Source organism: Nicotiana sylvestris, chromosome 1, assembly GCF_000393655.2.
Source record: "Nicotiana sylvestris chromosome 1, ASM39365v2, whole genome shotgun sequence".
In the NCBI taxonomy this organism is placed as follows: domain Eukaryota; kingdom Viridiplantae; phylum Streptophyta; class Magnoliopsida; order Solanales; family Solanaceae; genus Nicotiana; species Nicotiana sylvestris.
The window spans coordinates 9,984,247-10,002,255 of NC_091057.1; the positions used below are offsets into that span (position 1 = coordinate 9,984,247).

Below are 18,009 nucleotides of genomic sequence, written 5' to 3' on the forward strand. Positions count from 1 at the left end.
TCAAAATCATAACTTTTTTGTCCAAACGACCACTAACTCTTAGCTAGATATCTTAAGTACTAATTAATACGATGACTACCTCATATTATTTATAATCGTAGTTCTAATCTTCTGCCTTTACCTGAATTTCATCTGCAACTTTCAGAATGAATTACTCCATAATTTCTTTTCCCTAGAAACGAGACTTTCTTATCCATTTGAAAAAGAGTTTATTATGCACTGACATTGTAAAATATATCGAAATGATCACATCATTTAACTATGAGCTATGTACTTATTATTAATTTTTATGATAAACATTAACTAGTAATTTAATAAAAATAAAATTAATCTGCTCACTAGTTATATTGCACTAATATTGTATAATATTATCTCCTACATGGGAAGTTACATTCTCATGAGGGATAGTTAATTGACTGCCCTTAAAAAAAAAAATATATATATATATGTGTGTGTGTGTATATATATATACACGTAAAATATTAGATTCTAGATGTATATAATATATATTTAAATATCCTTTATTTTGAATTTTTTTTCACTTCTTTCAAGTGTGAATATCTTTGGGGAAATTTCTGATTTCGCCACTGCTGGAATATAATTCTTTTGTTTGTACGTTTAGCAAAGGAAGGTCACGATATGTAACAAGTAACAATAATTGGGAAAAAACAAAAAGAGTGATGGGGTGAAAAACCTTTGCTTCCACTCTCAATTTTTTTCGAAATCTATGCAATGTCAATTTCATGACAGCTATATAATAGCTAGGAGGAAAAAAAAATCTGGAATTATGCCGTTATTGATATGATGTTCAATGCTTGTTATTCATTGTACTGTGCTTTGCTTATTCAATATGGCATTGTCTTAAATCAGCATACACAGACTGTTTCAAAAGTTCACAAAAATTATATGTTGATGAATTAATAACCGTTGTGATGGAGTGGTAAATATTTCTTTATCTTTTATTTTTAGGTGTTTTGGATTTGAGTCCCGAGTATAAGGTCGTCTTTGTTAGGAAGCCGTTTATCTTCAATATAGGATTTTTCTAATACAAATTTTAGTCGAGCTTCAAAAAGAATACTGAATTTGAAATATATATATATATATATATATATATATATATATATATATGTGTGTGTGTGTGTGTGTGTGATGAATATTGGCTGGCAAACTGGAATGATGGTGGCATAGATAATACCCCTCTCTGACTTGGTCCGTGAGGAAGGGGTGGAAGGAGGTATGCTATAGTCGGCCAAATATTGACACGTAAAATCTTATCCACTTTTGTGGTTAATAATTATGTGTCAAATGAATACTAATATAATAATTATGTCTTAATTATAAATAAGTTGAGGTTAATTATAGAAATGTTTAATTAGTAAAGTCATTTCATGCCAATTGAAATGGCGAAACAGTTTCAAAAAAACCGAATAAAAGATGAGGATTACAGTAGGCTGCTAGATAAAATAATTGGACAAAATTTTCCCATATAATGATAGTTTTAGTTAGCATAATTAGAGAAGCAAACTAATTTACCCCATGTATCATCATTGAAACTAATTAATTGCAGATAAATGAAATGCTATTCTCTTTTTCTCTCTTTTTGTTTTTTTTCCGTTAGAATGTAAAGGAAATACTATAAAGTTTCATTTTCCCTTTAAATTTTTGGGCGAAATGGGACCAAAAAAGAATTTAATGGTATAAATAGTAACTGTCTAAAGAAAATATCGATCACATTAAAGAGAATTTCAAAACTTTGTGGTCCAAAATAATGTTCCATCATAGATACTTCAATTCTACTTATTTGTGAAGTGGAGGAGTGATGGTCCAAAGGAAGAAAAAAGACATGAGAATTTGGTGAAAATTAAATTTTGAATTTTAAGAATATAAAATGAGAATTATGCAAATGGAAAATACTCAATTCTCTATATAGATATTTTTCTCTTGGAAATTGATGACATGACACTACGAAGTGATCTAATTTTTGCCAAATGTCATATTCTCAGATACGAGTTCAATCGAATTCAGTAATTTACTTAAAATGTATTTATATTAAAAGATTTATAAAATATATGCACATATGGTATTGGTAAAATATGTACATAACACGTATCCAGGATTAGAATCAACACGTGACAAGTATTTCCTAATTAGTCTGATTTCTTAGTCAACGCCAAATCTTTCGGAATCACTTAGGTCGAAGACCTAAGACTAAGAAGTTGGTCCTAGGATCATCCTATTTTCTCCCGTCAAAGTTGTTCCATATATATATATATATATATATATATATATATATATATATATATATATATATATATATATATTCTGAACCCGTTAACTTTGTAGAAGTCGTGAAAGTTTTCTTATAAATCTCAATAAATAGCTTCTCCTTGATCGAATAAGATGCATAAGGAATTGACTCTTGTCACATGAAAATTGGCTAAAATTAAATATGACGCGGCTTTGGACCATCAATAATTCAAGAAATTAAAGAGGTGAGAAATATATGCTCGTTTTGTATGGATCCTCGATCTATGAAGTTTTAATTATTATCTATAACAATAATTATGTCTTAGTCACAAATAAGTTGAAGTCCGTTATATCAATTCTTATTATTGTCTAAATTTGTTATATAACAATAACTATACCTTAGAGCTTGTTTGGATGGTTGTTACATATCGTTTAATCTCATAATATATCGTATTATATTGTACTGTATCATTTGATAAACACAATGTTTGGATAAATTATATTGTTTGTAGTTGTTTCATGATATCACGTACCGGCAATATGAAGAATAAACTTGCAGTATTACAAAGAAAAATTAGGGAATTATTATATAAAAATGTACGATAAAAGATTATTAAATAATAATAAAGGGCAAGATAAGAGAAAATAGACAAGGTAACAACGCAACTACACTAAATCGATCGTTACATAAAGTGACACTTTTCGTCGTTACGTAACGATGAATTTTACGACACGATACAATAAAATTAAAGTAACAATCAAAATAAACATTATTTTTAAGTAACAATACAATACAATACAATAAGTAACAATCATCCGAACAAGGTTGTTAGTCACAAACTAGTTTCAACTACTATATAAATTAAATATAACAGCTGTTCAGGATTAATGATTCATGAACAAAGTGCAGGCTATAAGGTAGATAGAGTTACTTTTTGTCCATTTAAATGTGCTTTTAATGGTCAAAAAACCTAGAAACAAGGTTTTTTTTTATTTTGTACTTAGTTTTTTTGGACGGTTTCAAGTTTGAACAGATCTTATTCTATGTTCATAAAAGAATGTAATGTAAATTTAGATAGTGCTATATAAGGTACAAACAAGACACTGACAAAGGGCTTCTCCTTATTTTCTGAACAAATTTAAAAAGGGGATTTTATATACTTGACTTATATTATAACATCTTCCTTTTTTTAAGGAACAAAAATTCGTAAATTAAATTTTCACAAGGATCTTTCTAATTGGATTTTTGGGGAATAAAACAATAATGTTAAGTTTTTCCTTTTATATTCTATGTTTTTTGGGGTAATTCATGATTAGAGACGAAGTTCATTTATTTTCATAGTTTTAGGTTTACACATCTCCATTTTCAGGTGAATGTTTTTTCACCATCGTAGCAATGAGACTCAAATCATCTAAAACACCTACTCCATTTTTTTCAACAAATATTGGAATATAATTAAGCCAACAATAGACTATCGTGTGTATATACATATATATGAATATGAGAGACACAAAGTTATAAACATTATATAAATTAACAATTAAGCAAATGTCGGTACACTAAAAAGGATGGCTCGATGTATAAAGTATCTTACGTTTACGCAGGATTGAGGGAAGCGTTGCACCCAAGGGTGTAATGTAGAAGTCTACTATAATACAAGCATTAGTGACTGCTTCGACGCTCAAAACCGTGATCCAGTGGCAAAGCCAGAAATTAAAATAAAAAAGAATTCCGACAAAGAGTATTCAATATATGTTATATAACTCTAAAACCATATATTTTACCTATATATATACGGTAATTTTCCGGCCAAAAAAAAAAATCGGTAAAAGATAGTCAATTGATCACCCTAACCACCTATAGATTATATAGAAATAACTTTACCGTTTGCTCTAAAATTTCCCTTCCAAATGTTCGTCTACTAACAATAACAATTGACCTCTTCATTATTTTGTTTACCTTCTCAAATTCTGTTATTTTTAACTCTTATCTTATTTCCTAGCAAGTGGGTAAAATGACAGCATTTTGCCAGTAGTTAAAGTTGTTGGCCTTATCAACAAGGTCATAAGAAACTTGCAAAATAAAGCAAAATGAGTCCATTCAACCAAAACCAACCAAGTACTATAGTACTATATAAATATAATTTGATAAAAAAAATATTAAAAATACTATCCCCTTATCCTTCTATTCATGGCTTTTTGATTTATTATACTTACTGTCAGTACACTTAATCTGGTTGGCTTCCACTGGATAGTCCAATCATACTATAGCACAAAGAGTAAAGGGGGGCCATACCAAATTTCCTCTAGGACAGAATCATTGTTGGAACCTTTATCCCTAGTTCTTGTCACCTCCCCCTCCCCCCCCCCAAATCACCCCCACCCCTACTATTTGTATTATAATAATAGTATTCGAATTAATTTGCACGAATCTTAACTATTTCATCGCCCGTCAATTATTTTTTATTAGCACATATATCTGATAATTCTGATCAATTATCCAGGGCGGATGTAGCTTGATAGTACCGAATTCACTTGAATCCAGTACTTTTGACGCTGAGTATGATTTTATATATAAAAATTTACTAAAATTGCAATAATATGATTTTACATTTAAAAATTTACTAAAATTGTTAAATAGCATACATGAACCCATAACTTCTAAGATATAATAGGTTGAATGCTAACAACCTCAAATATTGAACACATATAGTTTAAATTCTTGATCCGCCTATGCAATTAAGCAGTGGCGGAAGTAGGATTTCACAAGGGAGTTCAAATATTAACAAAGTAAATACGCTAAGAAGCTAAGGGTTCAACGTGAAGAAAAAAATCAACCTTATATACACAGTATAATTTTCGGCGAGGGGGATTGGGCAGAACTCCCTTATGCCCACCTAGCTTCGCCCTTGCAATTAAGGCTTAAGCAGATGAGAAGAAATTATATTTTTTTGGTCTCAATTGTAATTTAAATAGTTAATTTTACGAATTTTGTATTTACTTTATTGACCGCTAGACCAGAACCCAATATGTTTTCTTTTTTCATTCTTAACAATTACCAAAAAAATTCTAAACCATCCAATACCAAAACAAAAAAGGATCCAGCTATTATGGTATGCTAAGCTGGCACCAGTTGTTGCCCATGCATCCAATCCAAGAAACTCACAAGCTTTTTGCCCTATTCTTTATAGCTCTCATCTCCTTCTACTTACTATAAATACTTGTCCTCTTTAAATCTCTTTCCCCACACAAACAAACATCTCATATTCTAATTATTACAAGTAAATTTTTATATAAGCTAAGAGCTAAAATGGGGTCAAGAATTTTCTTGATTTTAGCACTTGTGTTTAGTTCTTGCATGGTTTCTTATGGTGGAAATTTTTTTCAAGAATTTGACTTTACTTGGGGTGGAAATAGGGCTAAGATTTTCAATGGAGGTCAGCTTATGTCTTTGTCTTTGGACAAAGTTTCTGGTTCTGGTTTTCAATCTAAGAAAGAGTATCTCTTTGGGAGAATTGATATGCAAATCAAACTTGTTGCTGGAAATTCTGCTGGTACTGTCACTACATACTATGTAAGTATTAATTCTTTTTAAAAATAAGTTGAACACATTATTTTGTGGTTAGCACCTGTAGGTTACGGGTTCGAGCCGTGAAAATAATCATTAATGCTTGCATTAGGTTAGGCTGTCTACATTACTCCCTTTGCTAGGCGGCTTTTTTTCGGATCCTACATAAATGGGGATGCTCTGGACACTTAGCTACTCTTTTTTTAATAGTAATAGTAGTTCATTACTTGAAAAGAAAGTTTGTGAAAGCTACTTGTAATTCAATTTATAGGTTTGACCAAATCTAGTAGCTTTGATTTACTCTGTATTTGTAATAAGAAATTTATTAAGTATATATAAATTATTAATTAAAAAATTGAATCAAACATCACATTTTTAGTATGTGCCTGCTTTAAGAAAGTGAAATTTGATTCATGTGGATATAACCACAAATTATGCCTACTCTTATATATTGTGGTCTTATGAAACAACTTGGTTGATACTCATGTGACTATTTTCTGTGGCCAAGAATTTTTCTTTTTGCTATTAACTTTTATGTGTGATAATGACTTCTTTAAATTAAATTCCCTATTCCTTTTCCTTTAATTATTTGGATTCCTCATGCATATTACATATATCAAACTTTACAAATTGTCAACTTCTTTTCTCATAATATTATACTCATCTCAATCCTTTGTTGCTCCTATTATTTCAATAAAATTGCCTTTTTTCACTAATTATTTATTTGCTTTTATTGCAGTTATCTTCTCAGGGACCCACACATGATGAAATTGATTTTGAATTCTTGGGAAATGTTACTGGTGAACCTTATATTCTCCACACAAATATTTATGCTCAAGGCAAAGGAAACAAAGAGCAGCAATTCTACCTTTGGTTTGATCCTACCAAGAATTTCCACACCTACTCAATCATATGGAAACCCCAACATATTATGTAAGCAAACCTCAACATTATTTATTTCTACATATTATACTAAACAATTAACAAATTAAAAGAATTTAAAAATCAGTGTATGATATTTTTAGACTGTCAGATTAAGCTAGCGTTTGGACAAAGATTTGGTTGAAATTTAAAAAAATAATTTTTGGAAGTTAAAAGTTGTATTTGGATATGTATTTATTTGGGAAAAAATTGAAGTTTTATGAGCGGAACAAAAAATTTCACCCAAAAACTATTCTAAACCAATTTTTGAAAACTTGAAAATTTTTGAACTTCAAAAACTGACTATATTTCATGAAGAAATAATATTTTCAATTTTTACCTATGGACATACGGGAGCTAAGTTGATTTCTAACAACAGGTAGCAAGGCGTGAAGTAGTAACTAGAAAAATATATCAAAGAATATATTATAACATGTTAAATTAGATTGATAGTGTCAAAAAATATACCTAGACGACAAGGATTGATTGCTATTCATATTTATCATTGCGGGAAATCTGTCTTACTCGGGCTCTCTCAAATACTGCCGTATGCATGTCGTATCCTTCATAAATGTACTATTTTTAAGAATTCGACACATCCCGATGATTATTTTTACGATTCCGAGCAACATAGCCTAAGTAAAAGATTTCCCTTGATGTAGTATAACATTTTCTCATATTTACTTTTTTATGTATTTTCAGTTTCTTGGTCGACAACACACCGATAAGAGTTTACAAGAATGCTGAATCAATTGGTGTGCCATTTCCAAAGAATCAGCCTATGAGAATTTACTCTAGCCTTTGGAATGCAGATGATTGGGCCACAAGAGGAGGCCTAGTGAAAACTGATTGGTCTAAAGCACCATTTACAGCCTACTATAGAAACTTCAATTCTCAAACTTTTAGCAGTTCACAATTTTCAAATGAAAAATGGCAAAATCAAGAACTTGATGCTAATGGCAGAAGAAGACTCAGATGGGTTCAAAGGAATTTCATGATTTACAATTATTGTACTGATTTTAAGAGATTTCCTCAGGGTTTTCCTCCAGAATGCAAAAGATTTTGAGGGACTATAGTTGGTTTTTGTGAAATTCTTTAATGTGTTTATGGTTTTATTTTGATAGATTGTAGCAACCAAATAAATGTATTTTTCTCGTTTTATTTTGTATCTTATTGGAAGCTTGTAGTTCATTTTGTATCTATTGTTTGATATCCTTTCTGGTACTTTTAAAGTTTAAGTTACATACAATCGTCCGATGTAAAGAATATTTTACATTCATGTCATCCAATGGATATCTACTCTTAAATCTACCTATATTATGAAATTTGTAATTTTAAAAATAAAACAGATTACATATTGCACTAGATAAATATGATTTATTGGTGTAATTTTCTTTTCTTTATCTCAATCTTGATAGCAGTGAGGGAGCCACATGCACCCGGAGGACACCCCTTCGTCAGAAAATTACATTGTTAAGCTCGGTAATTTTTAAAAGAAAAATATGTATAAATACTATATAATGACACCTCTTGACTTTTTGGTGAGTTTGTTTTTTTATATTTTGACTCCCTTTAATGAAAATTCTGTCACCGTCACTGCTTGATAGTCTTTTGTTTTCTTAAATGATCTCGACTTCTCAATAATAATTGAATCCCAAATTACATCCTAGTTTTGAAATTAAACGAAGGAAAATTGTAACATAGGCTAGTCTACGCTCAACTAAGATTTACTTCAGCACTTTTTATAGCATAAGAATTTCAATTTCCAGTACTTTTCTAAATTGATGTATTCAACAGTGAGAAAAAACAAATAGAAACATGAAGTTAAAGAGGAATTTTTTAGACCAAAATGAGTTGGTAAGGTCCTAAAATTTGACGCCCTTTGCCATGGGAATCGAATCGTTGTTAGAAAAGATTTTATTCTCAACTCTAAAAGTCATTGCGATTACAAATATTTCAAAAGTTTAATTTATATACACGGGCACATATTATTTCGTTCGTTTCGTATTTTCCTTATTGTTACTATTTGATGCTATTTTTTCGGCTTTCTTTTTTTCTCTCCTCTTTTCTTATTGTCTTTTGTTTCCCTCTTCTCTCTTTCTTCTTCTTCTTCCTCCTCTTTACCTTTTCTTTAGTCGAGGGTCTACACTACTAGAATTTGGTCAAAAAGCGACCAAATATTGGCGACCAAATTTGGTCTGTTAAGAAAAGCGACCAAAGTTGGTCGCCAAACTATCGAAAATAATAATAAAAATATTTGAAATAATTTAGCGATCATAGTTAATCGCTATTTGGACGCAATTTAATCAAACTGTTGACTGGACTGGTCAGACTTGCTTGGTCAAAGATACACTGAGTTTAGCGACCAATGTTGGTCGCAAAAGTGGGACCCACACAATTTTTTTTAATAATTTTATTATTATTTTATAAAACTAATAAAATATAAATATATATAATTTAAAACTTGCGACCAAAGTTGGTCGCTAACTGAAGGATAAGAAGATAGCGACCAACTTTGGTCGCTAAAGTGGGACCCAGTTATAAAATTTTAATAAATATATATTTATGTAAAAATTTATAAAATATAAATAAATATAATTCAAAATTTAGCGACCAAAGTTGGTCGCCAATGTGGGACCCAGTTCTAACGTTTAACAATTTTTATTATTAATTTAAATATTATATAAAATATAAATAAATCTGATTAAATTTTAGTGACCAAATTTGGTCTCTAATTTAAATTCATGTACATTTAGTGGTTGGTCGCTAAATTAAATTCATTTAAAGTTAGCGACCAAAGTTGGTCTCTATATGGTCAAATTTAAAAATCACTTTTGTATTTACTATGTAAATAATATAAATGTAAGTCGTTAATAATTTTGTAATACAAGGGATGAATAGTACTATGAAGCGGGCGTGTGTGTCTATATATACAATATATGTACTTACGCTATACTATGCACTAAGTATAAGTGTATGAGGTAATACCGTATCGAATATAGCTTATATATATATATATATAATATATGTACTTACGCTATACTATACATTAAGTATAAGTGTATGAGGTAATACCGTATCGAATACAGCTTATATATAATATATATATACTTACGTTATACTATTCACTAACTATAAGTGTATTAGGTAATACCGTATCGAATACAATTTATATATATATATATATATATAGCAACTTATATATATATATATATAATATATATATACTTACGCTATACTATGCACTAAGTATAAGTGTATGAGGTAATACCGTATCGAATACAGCTTATATATATATATATATATATAATATATATGTACTTACGCTATACTATGCACTAACTATAAGTGTATTAGGTAATACCGTATCGAATACAGCTTATATATATATATATATAATATATGTACTTACGCTATAATATGCACTAAGTATAAGTGTATGAGGTAATACCGTATCGAATACAGCTTATATATATATAAATATATATGTACTTACACTATACTATGTACTAACTATAAGTGTATTAGGTAATACCGTATCGAATACAGCTTATATATATATATATATATATAATATGTACTCACGCTATAATATGCACTAAGTATAAGTGTATGAGTTAATACCGTATCGAATATATCTTATATATATATAATATATGTACTTACGCTATACTATGCACTAAGTATAAGTGTATGAGGTAATACCGTATCGAATACAGCTTATATATATAATATATGTACTTACGCTATACTATGCACTAAGTATAAGTGTATGAGGTAATACCGTATCGAATATAGCTTATATATATAATATATGTACTCACGCTATACTATGCACTAAGTATAAGTGTATTAGGCAATACCATATCGAATACAACTTATATATATACAATATATATATACTTACGCTATACTATGCACTAACTATAAGTGTATTAGGTAATACTGTATCGAATAAAGCTTATATATATACTTACGCTATACTATGCACTAAGTATAAGTGTATTAGGTAATACCGTATCGAATATAGCTTATATATATATATATATATATATATATATATATATATATATATATATATAATATGTACTTACGCTATACTATGCACTAAGTATAAGTGTATGGGGTAATACCGTATCGAATACAGCTTATATATATATATATATATATAATATATGTACTTACCTTATACTATGCACTAACTATAAGTGTATTAGGTAATACCGTATCGAATACAGCTTATATATATACTTACGCTATACTATGCACTAAGTATAAGTTTATTAGGTAATACCGTATCGAATATAACTTTTATATATATAATATGTACTTACGCTATACTATGCACTAACTATAAGTGTATGAGGTAATACCGTATCAAATACAGCTTATATATATAATATATATATACTTACGCTATATTATGCACTAAGTATAAGTGTACTAGGTAATACCGTATCGAATACAACTTATATATATATAATATATGTACTTACGCTATACTATACACTAAGTATAAGTGTATGAGGTAATACCGTATCGAATACAGCTTATATATATATATATATATATATATATACAATATATATACTTACGTTATATTATGCACTAAGTATAAGTGTACTAGGTAATACCGTATCGAATACAGCTTATATATATATATATAATATATATGTTTTTACGCTATACTATGCACTAAGTATAAGTGTATGAGGTAATACCGTATCGAATATAGCTTATATATATAATATATGTACTTACGCTATACTATGCACTAAGTATAAGTGTATGAGGTAATACCGTATCGAATATAGCTTATATATATATATATATATATAATATATATATATATACATACGCTATACTATGCACTAACTATAAGTGTATTAGGTAATAGCGTATCGAATACAGCTTATATATATATATATATTTTTTTTTTTTGAAATAGCGACCAACTTTGGTCGCTATTTTGGTCAAACGGTCAGAATATAGCGACCAAAGTTGGTCGCTATGTCTGAAAATTCAAAACTGTTTTACCCACCAAAATAGCGACCAACGTTGGTCGCTATTTTAATTACATAACTCTCAAAACCGGGATCCCCTCCCATTCTTTCTAAAAAAATCCCAAAATCCCTCTTTTCTCTCTCACACTCAAACCCCACCCCCCTTCCAACTCCCAACTCCTACTACCAGGCCCCACTCACGCCACCAACGACCACCGCTCAACTGCCGCTGTTGCGTCTCTCCTTCTCCACCTCCTAAAAATTCAAGGTTAGAATTACAAACCTAGGGTTTCAATTAGTGTTTCAATTGTTTATTGTTTCAACCTAGAATTAGTGTTTCAATTGATTATTTAACATTGTATTTTATAGAAACCTAGGGTTTAGATTGTATTTATCATTATTTAACATTTTATAGAAATCTAGGGTTTAGGGTATGGGTTGAATATTTAGGCTAGGCTTTATTGAGTATTTCTCCTTCAATATTTTAGTAAGCAATAGATACTAATTTAACGTCAAAGACTTGATTCATAGGTAGATATATATTAGGGTATAAATTGAACTTTTAGTTTAATCTTGATTAGTTTATAGGTAGATATTTAATATAGACACATGATAGTATATTTGGATTTTCTCTTAAAGTTCAAGACAATGTTAATGTTTAAGGCCTTAAGCGAATCGTTGCGTGGCTCTTGTTTGAGTACAACGAGTCGCCCACTTTTAGGATATAAATTGAACTTTTAGTTTAAGTTTAAACTCGTAGGATACGAATATAACTTATAGTTTTTAGGTTTTGTTCTTGTGAATTGAACTTGTAGGATATAAATTGAACCTTTTAGGATACGAGTTGAATTTTTAGGATATGAATTGAACCTTTTAGGTATGAGTTGAACCTTTAGGATATAAATTGAACTTAAACTCGTAGGATATGAATATAACTTTTAGGATATAAATTGAAGCTTTTATGTATGAGTTGAACCGTTAGGATATGACTTGAACTTTTGTGGATATAAATTGAACCTTTTAGGATATGAGTTGAATTTTTAGGATATGAATTGAACCTTTTAGGTATGAGTTGAAGCTTTTAGGATATAAATTGAACTTTTAGTTTAAGTTTAAACTCGTAGGATATGAATATAACTTTTAGGATATAAATTGAAGCTTTTATGTATGAGTTGAACCTTTAGGATATGACTTGAACTTTTGTGGATATGAATTGAAGCTTTTATGTATGAGTTGAACCTTTAGGATATAAATTGAAACTTTTAGGATATGAGTTGAATTTTTAGGATATAAATAGAAATTTTAGGATATGACTTGAACTTTTGTGGATATGAATTGAACCTTTAGGATATAAATTGAACTTTTAGTTTATGTTTAAACTCGTAGGATAAGAATTGATGAACTTTTAGTTTTTAGGTTTTGTTCTTGTGAATTGAACTTGTACGATATAAATTAAAGCTTTTATGTATGACTTGAACTTTTTAGAATATGAATTGAAACTTTTAGGATATGAGTTGAACTTTTGGGAAATAAATTGAACCTTTAGGATATGTATTGAACCTTTAGGATATGACTTGAAGTTTTAGTTTATGTTTAAACTCGTAAGATATGAATATAACTTTTAGTTTTTAGGTTTTGTTCTTGTGAATTGAACTTGTAGGATATAAATTGAAGCTTTTATGTATGACTTGAACTTTTTAGGATATGAATTGAAACTTTTAGGATATGAGTTGAACTTTTAGGATATAAATAGAAATTTTAGGATATGACTTGAACTTTTGTGGATATGAATTGAACCTTTAGGATATAAATTGAACTTTTAGTTTATGTTTAAACTCGTAGGATAAGAATTGATGAACTTTTAATTTTTAGGTTTTGTTCTTGTGAATTGAACTTGTACGATATAAATTGAAGCTTTTATGTATGACTTGAACTTTTTACGATATGAGTTGAAACTTTTAGGATGTGAGTTGAACTTTTAGGAAATAAATTGAACCTTTGGGATATGTATTGAACCTTTAGGATATGACTTGAAGTTTTAGTTTATGTTTAAACTCGTAGGATATGAATATAACTTTTAGTTTTTAGGTTTTGTTCTTGTGAATTGAACTTGTAGGATATAAATTGAAATTTTAGGATATGAGTTGAATTTTTAGGATATGAATTGAAACTTTTAGGATATGAGTTGAACTTTTAGGAAATAAATTGAACCTTTAGCATATGTATTGAACCTTTAGGATATGACTTGAACTTTTAGTTTATGTTTAAACTCGTAGGATATGAATATAACTTTTAGTTTTTAGGTTTTGTTCTTGTGAATTGAACTTGTAGGATATAAATTGAAACTTTTAGGATATGAGTTGAATTTTTAGGATATAAATAGAAATTTTAGGATATGACTTGAACTTTTGTGGATATGAATTGAACCTTTAGGATATAAATTGAACTTTTAGTTTATGTTTAAACTCGTAGGATAAGAATTGATGAACTTTTAGTTTTTAGGTTTTGTTCTTGTGAATTGAACTTGTACGATATAAATTGAAATTTTACGATATGACTTGAACTTTTTACGATATGAGTTGAACCTTTAGGATATGACTTGAACTTTTGTGGATATGAATTGAAGGTTTAGGATATGAATTGAACTTTTAGTTTATGTGGATTATTAGAAGAGGTTGATGATGTTATTAGACAAGCAATAGAACTTCCACCAAGAATAACTAAGACACAGTACCTGGCAAAGTGTGCCTTTAATTGTTCTTCTCATTAGCGACAATGATGATGAGAAGGCAATGGCATGTGTTTCAAATAGTGATGGTGTAGGTAGGAATTTAGTATTTCCTAAGTAGATAAAAGAAGAGCTTATAGAGTAATTTTGTACTTCATTTTCCATGAGGAAAAGAAGTTTAATTGAGAGTGACAAGGTTGATGAAGACGGAATGTGTTCCGTTGGTCATGGCAGTTCCCATAGAATGGGGATCATAAGACTCTATGATGACAGAGATTATAGGAAGTTTTGTTCTAAATTTTCTTTCAAGTCTGATTCGTACAAGCTTAATGTGATATTAGTGATATTTCTTCGGATTCAGGCAATGATTTGACCGACAAAAGTATGGAAATGCTCTTAAAAAGAATTAAAAGTAAAATCTTTTCAGCATCCTTCTCTACCAAGAAAAACATTTTACCTTTAATTCTTTTTAAGAGCATTTCCATACTTTTGTCGGTCAAATCATTGTCTGAATCCGAAGAAATATCACCAATATCATATTAAGCTTGTACGGATCAGACTTGGAAGAAAGTTTAGAACAAAACTTCCTATAATCTTTGTCATCATAGAGTCTTATGATCCCCGCTTTATGGGAACTGCCATGACCAACGGAAAACATTCCGTCTTCATCAACGTTGTCACTATCAATCAAACTTCTTTTCCTCTTGGAAAGTGAAGTAGAGAATTCCTCTATAACCTCTTTTATCTACTTAGGAAATGTTAAATCCTACCTATACCATCACTATTTTGAAACACATGTCGTTGCCTTCTCATTATCATTGTAGCTATAGAGATCAACAATTGATCAAAGACACACCCTGTCAGGTACTGTATCCAAGTTATTCTCTGTATCCAAGTTCATCCCGAGTAATAGTACCACGAGGATAATCACCAAAGCCACCAGACAGCTTTATGATGCCAATGAAGCAAGATGAGTTATTCAATGAAACTCGTATTGTAAAGAAGAAGAAAGAGACTGATACAGAAAGGAGGGTCGAACCTCGACTATATACATGTAAGTTTTTTACTTTTCATTAAGTATTTTGATTTACTTTTATATAATTTTTTAAATACTAATTCAATATATATAATTTTTCATATAGGTTCGCTTAACATGCAGCTGACGTGGGAGAATTCATACGCAGTCAACCACCTAATGAATCGGGCGAGGCAATCCAACTTTCGGACGAGGATGTTGAAAGAACACTTCTTGAGTACTTTATATACTTTGAACTAGACAAAAAAATTTAGTTCTATTGTGTTAGTTCTTTTTAGTTCGAATGGGCTTGTAATAAGCGTTAACTTAGTTTTGTTAGCTTAATGTGTTAGTTCTATTGATTGTTGCTTTTAATTGTTGTTGTTGTTGTTGCTGGCATAAAATGCCTGTTTAGGATGTTTGGTAAGCTGGCAGGTGGTGTAGCTGCCAAAACAGGCAGTTTCTGCCAAAAATATACCAAGAAAAGCGACCAACTTTGGTCTCTATTTGGTCGCATTTCACTATAAAAAAATAATTTTCTGGGCAATAGCGACCAACCTTGGTCGCTACCTGCCCAGATTTCTATTAAAAAAAATACAATTTCTGGAAATATAGCGACCAATGTTGGTCGCTTATCTTTAAAAAAAAATTAAATTCTTGAATTTAGCGACCAACTTTGGTCTCTATTGTCCAGATTTTAAAATATAATATTTGGATTAGAGACCAAAGTTGGTCGCTTTCTAATGATTAATGATAAATTAAAAACAACGTATTTCATATGTAGAGACCAACTTTGGTCGCCAAATTTATATTATTAAATTAATATAGCGACCAAAGTTGGTCACTAAAGTCAAAATCAGAATATTTGGTCCTTTTACCTTAGAGACCAAAGTTGGTCGCTAATTAGCGACCAACTTTGGTCCCTAAAATAAAGGGACCAACAATATTGCGACCAGACATGTTTGGTCGCTTTTAGGCCTATAAGCGACCAACTTTGGTCGCTTTTTACCGGATTTCTAGTAGTGCTATCCGAAATAGTCTTTCTACCTCTCCAGGCAGGGGTAAGATTTGCGTACACACTATCTTCTCAGACCCCATTTGTGAGATTATACTGTACATGTTGTTGTTGTCATTCTTACACTGACACCTAGTTGATATTTTATATGAAAAATTACGTAGATATCTTTTGAGTGACCTGATATTATATACAAATTTCTACACTTCTAACGACATATATAAGTTAATTCTTGTTCCAAGCTGCTGGTTAATTACTGATTCAGTTAATTAATAATTTGATAAACCTTCTGAATATTGAAAGAAAAATAAAAAAATTTCCACGCCAACCTTTGCCATCAAAGGTTCCATTAACCTTAAGCTGGTAATGGGATGCCAAAACTATTTGTTCTCCATTGATTATCTTAATAAATGTCTCCTAAAGATGCCAATACTTTATGGAATCTTTACATAAATAGCCAACTATATTCATTGTTTACTTTTTCTAGCCATATACATAAATTAAATATTGATTATACAGAAATATATATATATATATATATATTGTTGGAACCAGCTTCACGAAGTCTACAGATGAAGTGAAGAATGAGGATTTAAAACAAAATGTAGATACAAACAAAGGAGATCAGACCATTTTATCTCTAGTGGGTCAAGTTAATCAGGGCCATTCATCAAGTGTTATTACAATGATTTAATCTGGTCTATTGATTCTTTGCACATGCTACACACGTGACCAAGCACACTCAGCTATATTTAGAAACTTCCCTATTCAGATAAAATCAGTGATATTGTTTGCATAGAAATAATTTATTTATAAAATTCTTTGGATTCTTTTAGTTAGTTATGAGCTAAGCAATAGAGGTAGGACACATGTAGGTGTGAATAACAGATTTTATTCCTTTTGCTTTGTATATATAGATGTACAGTCTTTCAATGAAATATACATAGAAGAAATTTTATACATTTTTCTGTTCTTATTCCAATATGGTATCAGAGCAGTAAGGTACTCGATCCAATTCTCCTCCATCTTTCCTTCTTCTTCTTCTTCTTCTTCTTCTTCTTCTTCTTCTTCTTCTTCTTCTTCTTTTTCTTCTCCTCTAAAGCTTAAGTTGAAACTCTTCAATGGTTGTTGATGATCAAACTCTTTCACCTGGAGTAGTGGACGACACTACATCCAGTGTTCAAACCCCACTTCAAATCACTCTCACTCATGACTCTTCACACCCATTTTACCTTCATCCCTCTGATTCCCCAGGGATGATTCTTGTCAATTCTATTTTTGATGGAAGGAGCTATGGAGAATAGCATAGGGCTGTTCTTATAGCTCTATCAGCTAAGAACAAATTGGGGTTCATAGATGGAACCATATCAGTCCCTGCGGCATCTGTAGCTTCCCTCAAACTTTGGAGTCGTTGTAATGACATGGTGATATCATGGCTTTTCAATTCACTTTCCAAGGAAATTGCTGAAAGTGTCCTCTACTCCAAAACAGCAAGAGAGATTTGGAAGTAGC

At 30.2% G+C, this 18,009-nt stretch overlaps 1 protein-coding gene across 1 annotated transcript; it reads left to right on the plus strand.

Annotated features, from left to right (window-relative positions):
• The first annotated feature begins 5,477 nt into the window (after positions 1-5,477).
• LOC104216637 (xyloglucan endotransglucosylase protein 1) lies at positions 5,478-7,934 on the plus strand. The gene is made up of 3 exons (XM_009766740.2): positions 5,478-5,821; positions 6,555-6,748; positions 7,439-7,934. The coding sequence occupies exons 1-3, from the start codon at positions 5,558-5,560 to the stop codon at positions 7,800-7,802; spliced, it is 822 nt and encodes a 273-aa protein (XP_009765042.1). The 5' UTR covers positions 5,478-5,557; the 3' UTR covers positions 7,803-7,934.
• The last annotated feature ends 10,075 nt before the right edge of the window (positions 7,935-18,009 follow it).

What these genes read in the sequence shown, in the direction of transcription:
- LOC104216637 (XM_009766740.2), top strand. Translation starts at nt 5,558, where the DNA reads ATGGGGTCAAGAATTTTCTTGATTTTAGCACTTGTGTTTAGTTCTTGC. An exon ending in GTACTGTCACTACATACTAT is followed by an intron (nt 5,822 to 6,554) that starts GTAAGTATTAAT and finishes CTTTTATTGCAG; the next exon opens with TTATCTTCTCAGGGACCCAC. An exon ending in TGGAAACCCCAACATATTAT is followed by an intron (nt 6,749 to 7,438) that starts GTAAGCAAACCT and finishes ATGTATTTTCAG; the next exon opens with TTTCTTGGTCGACAACACAC.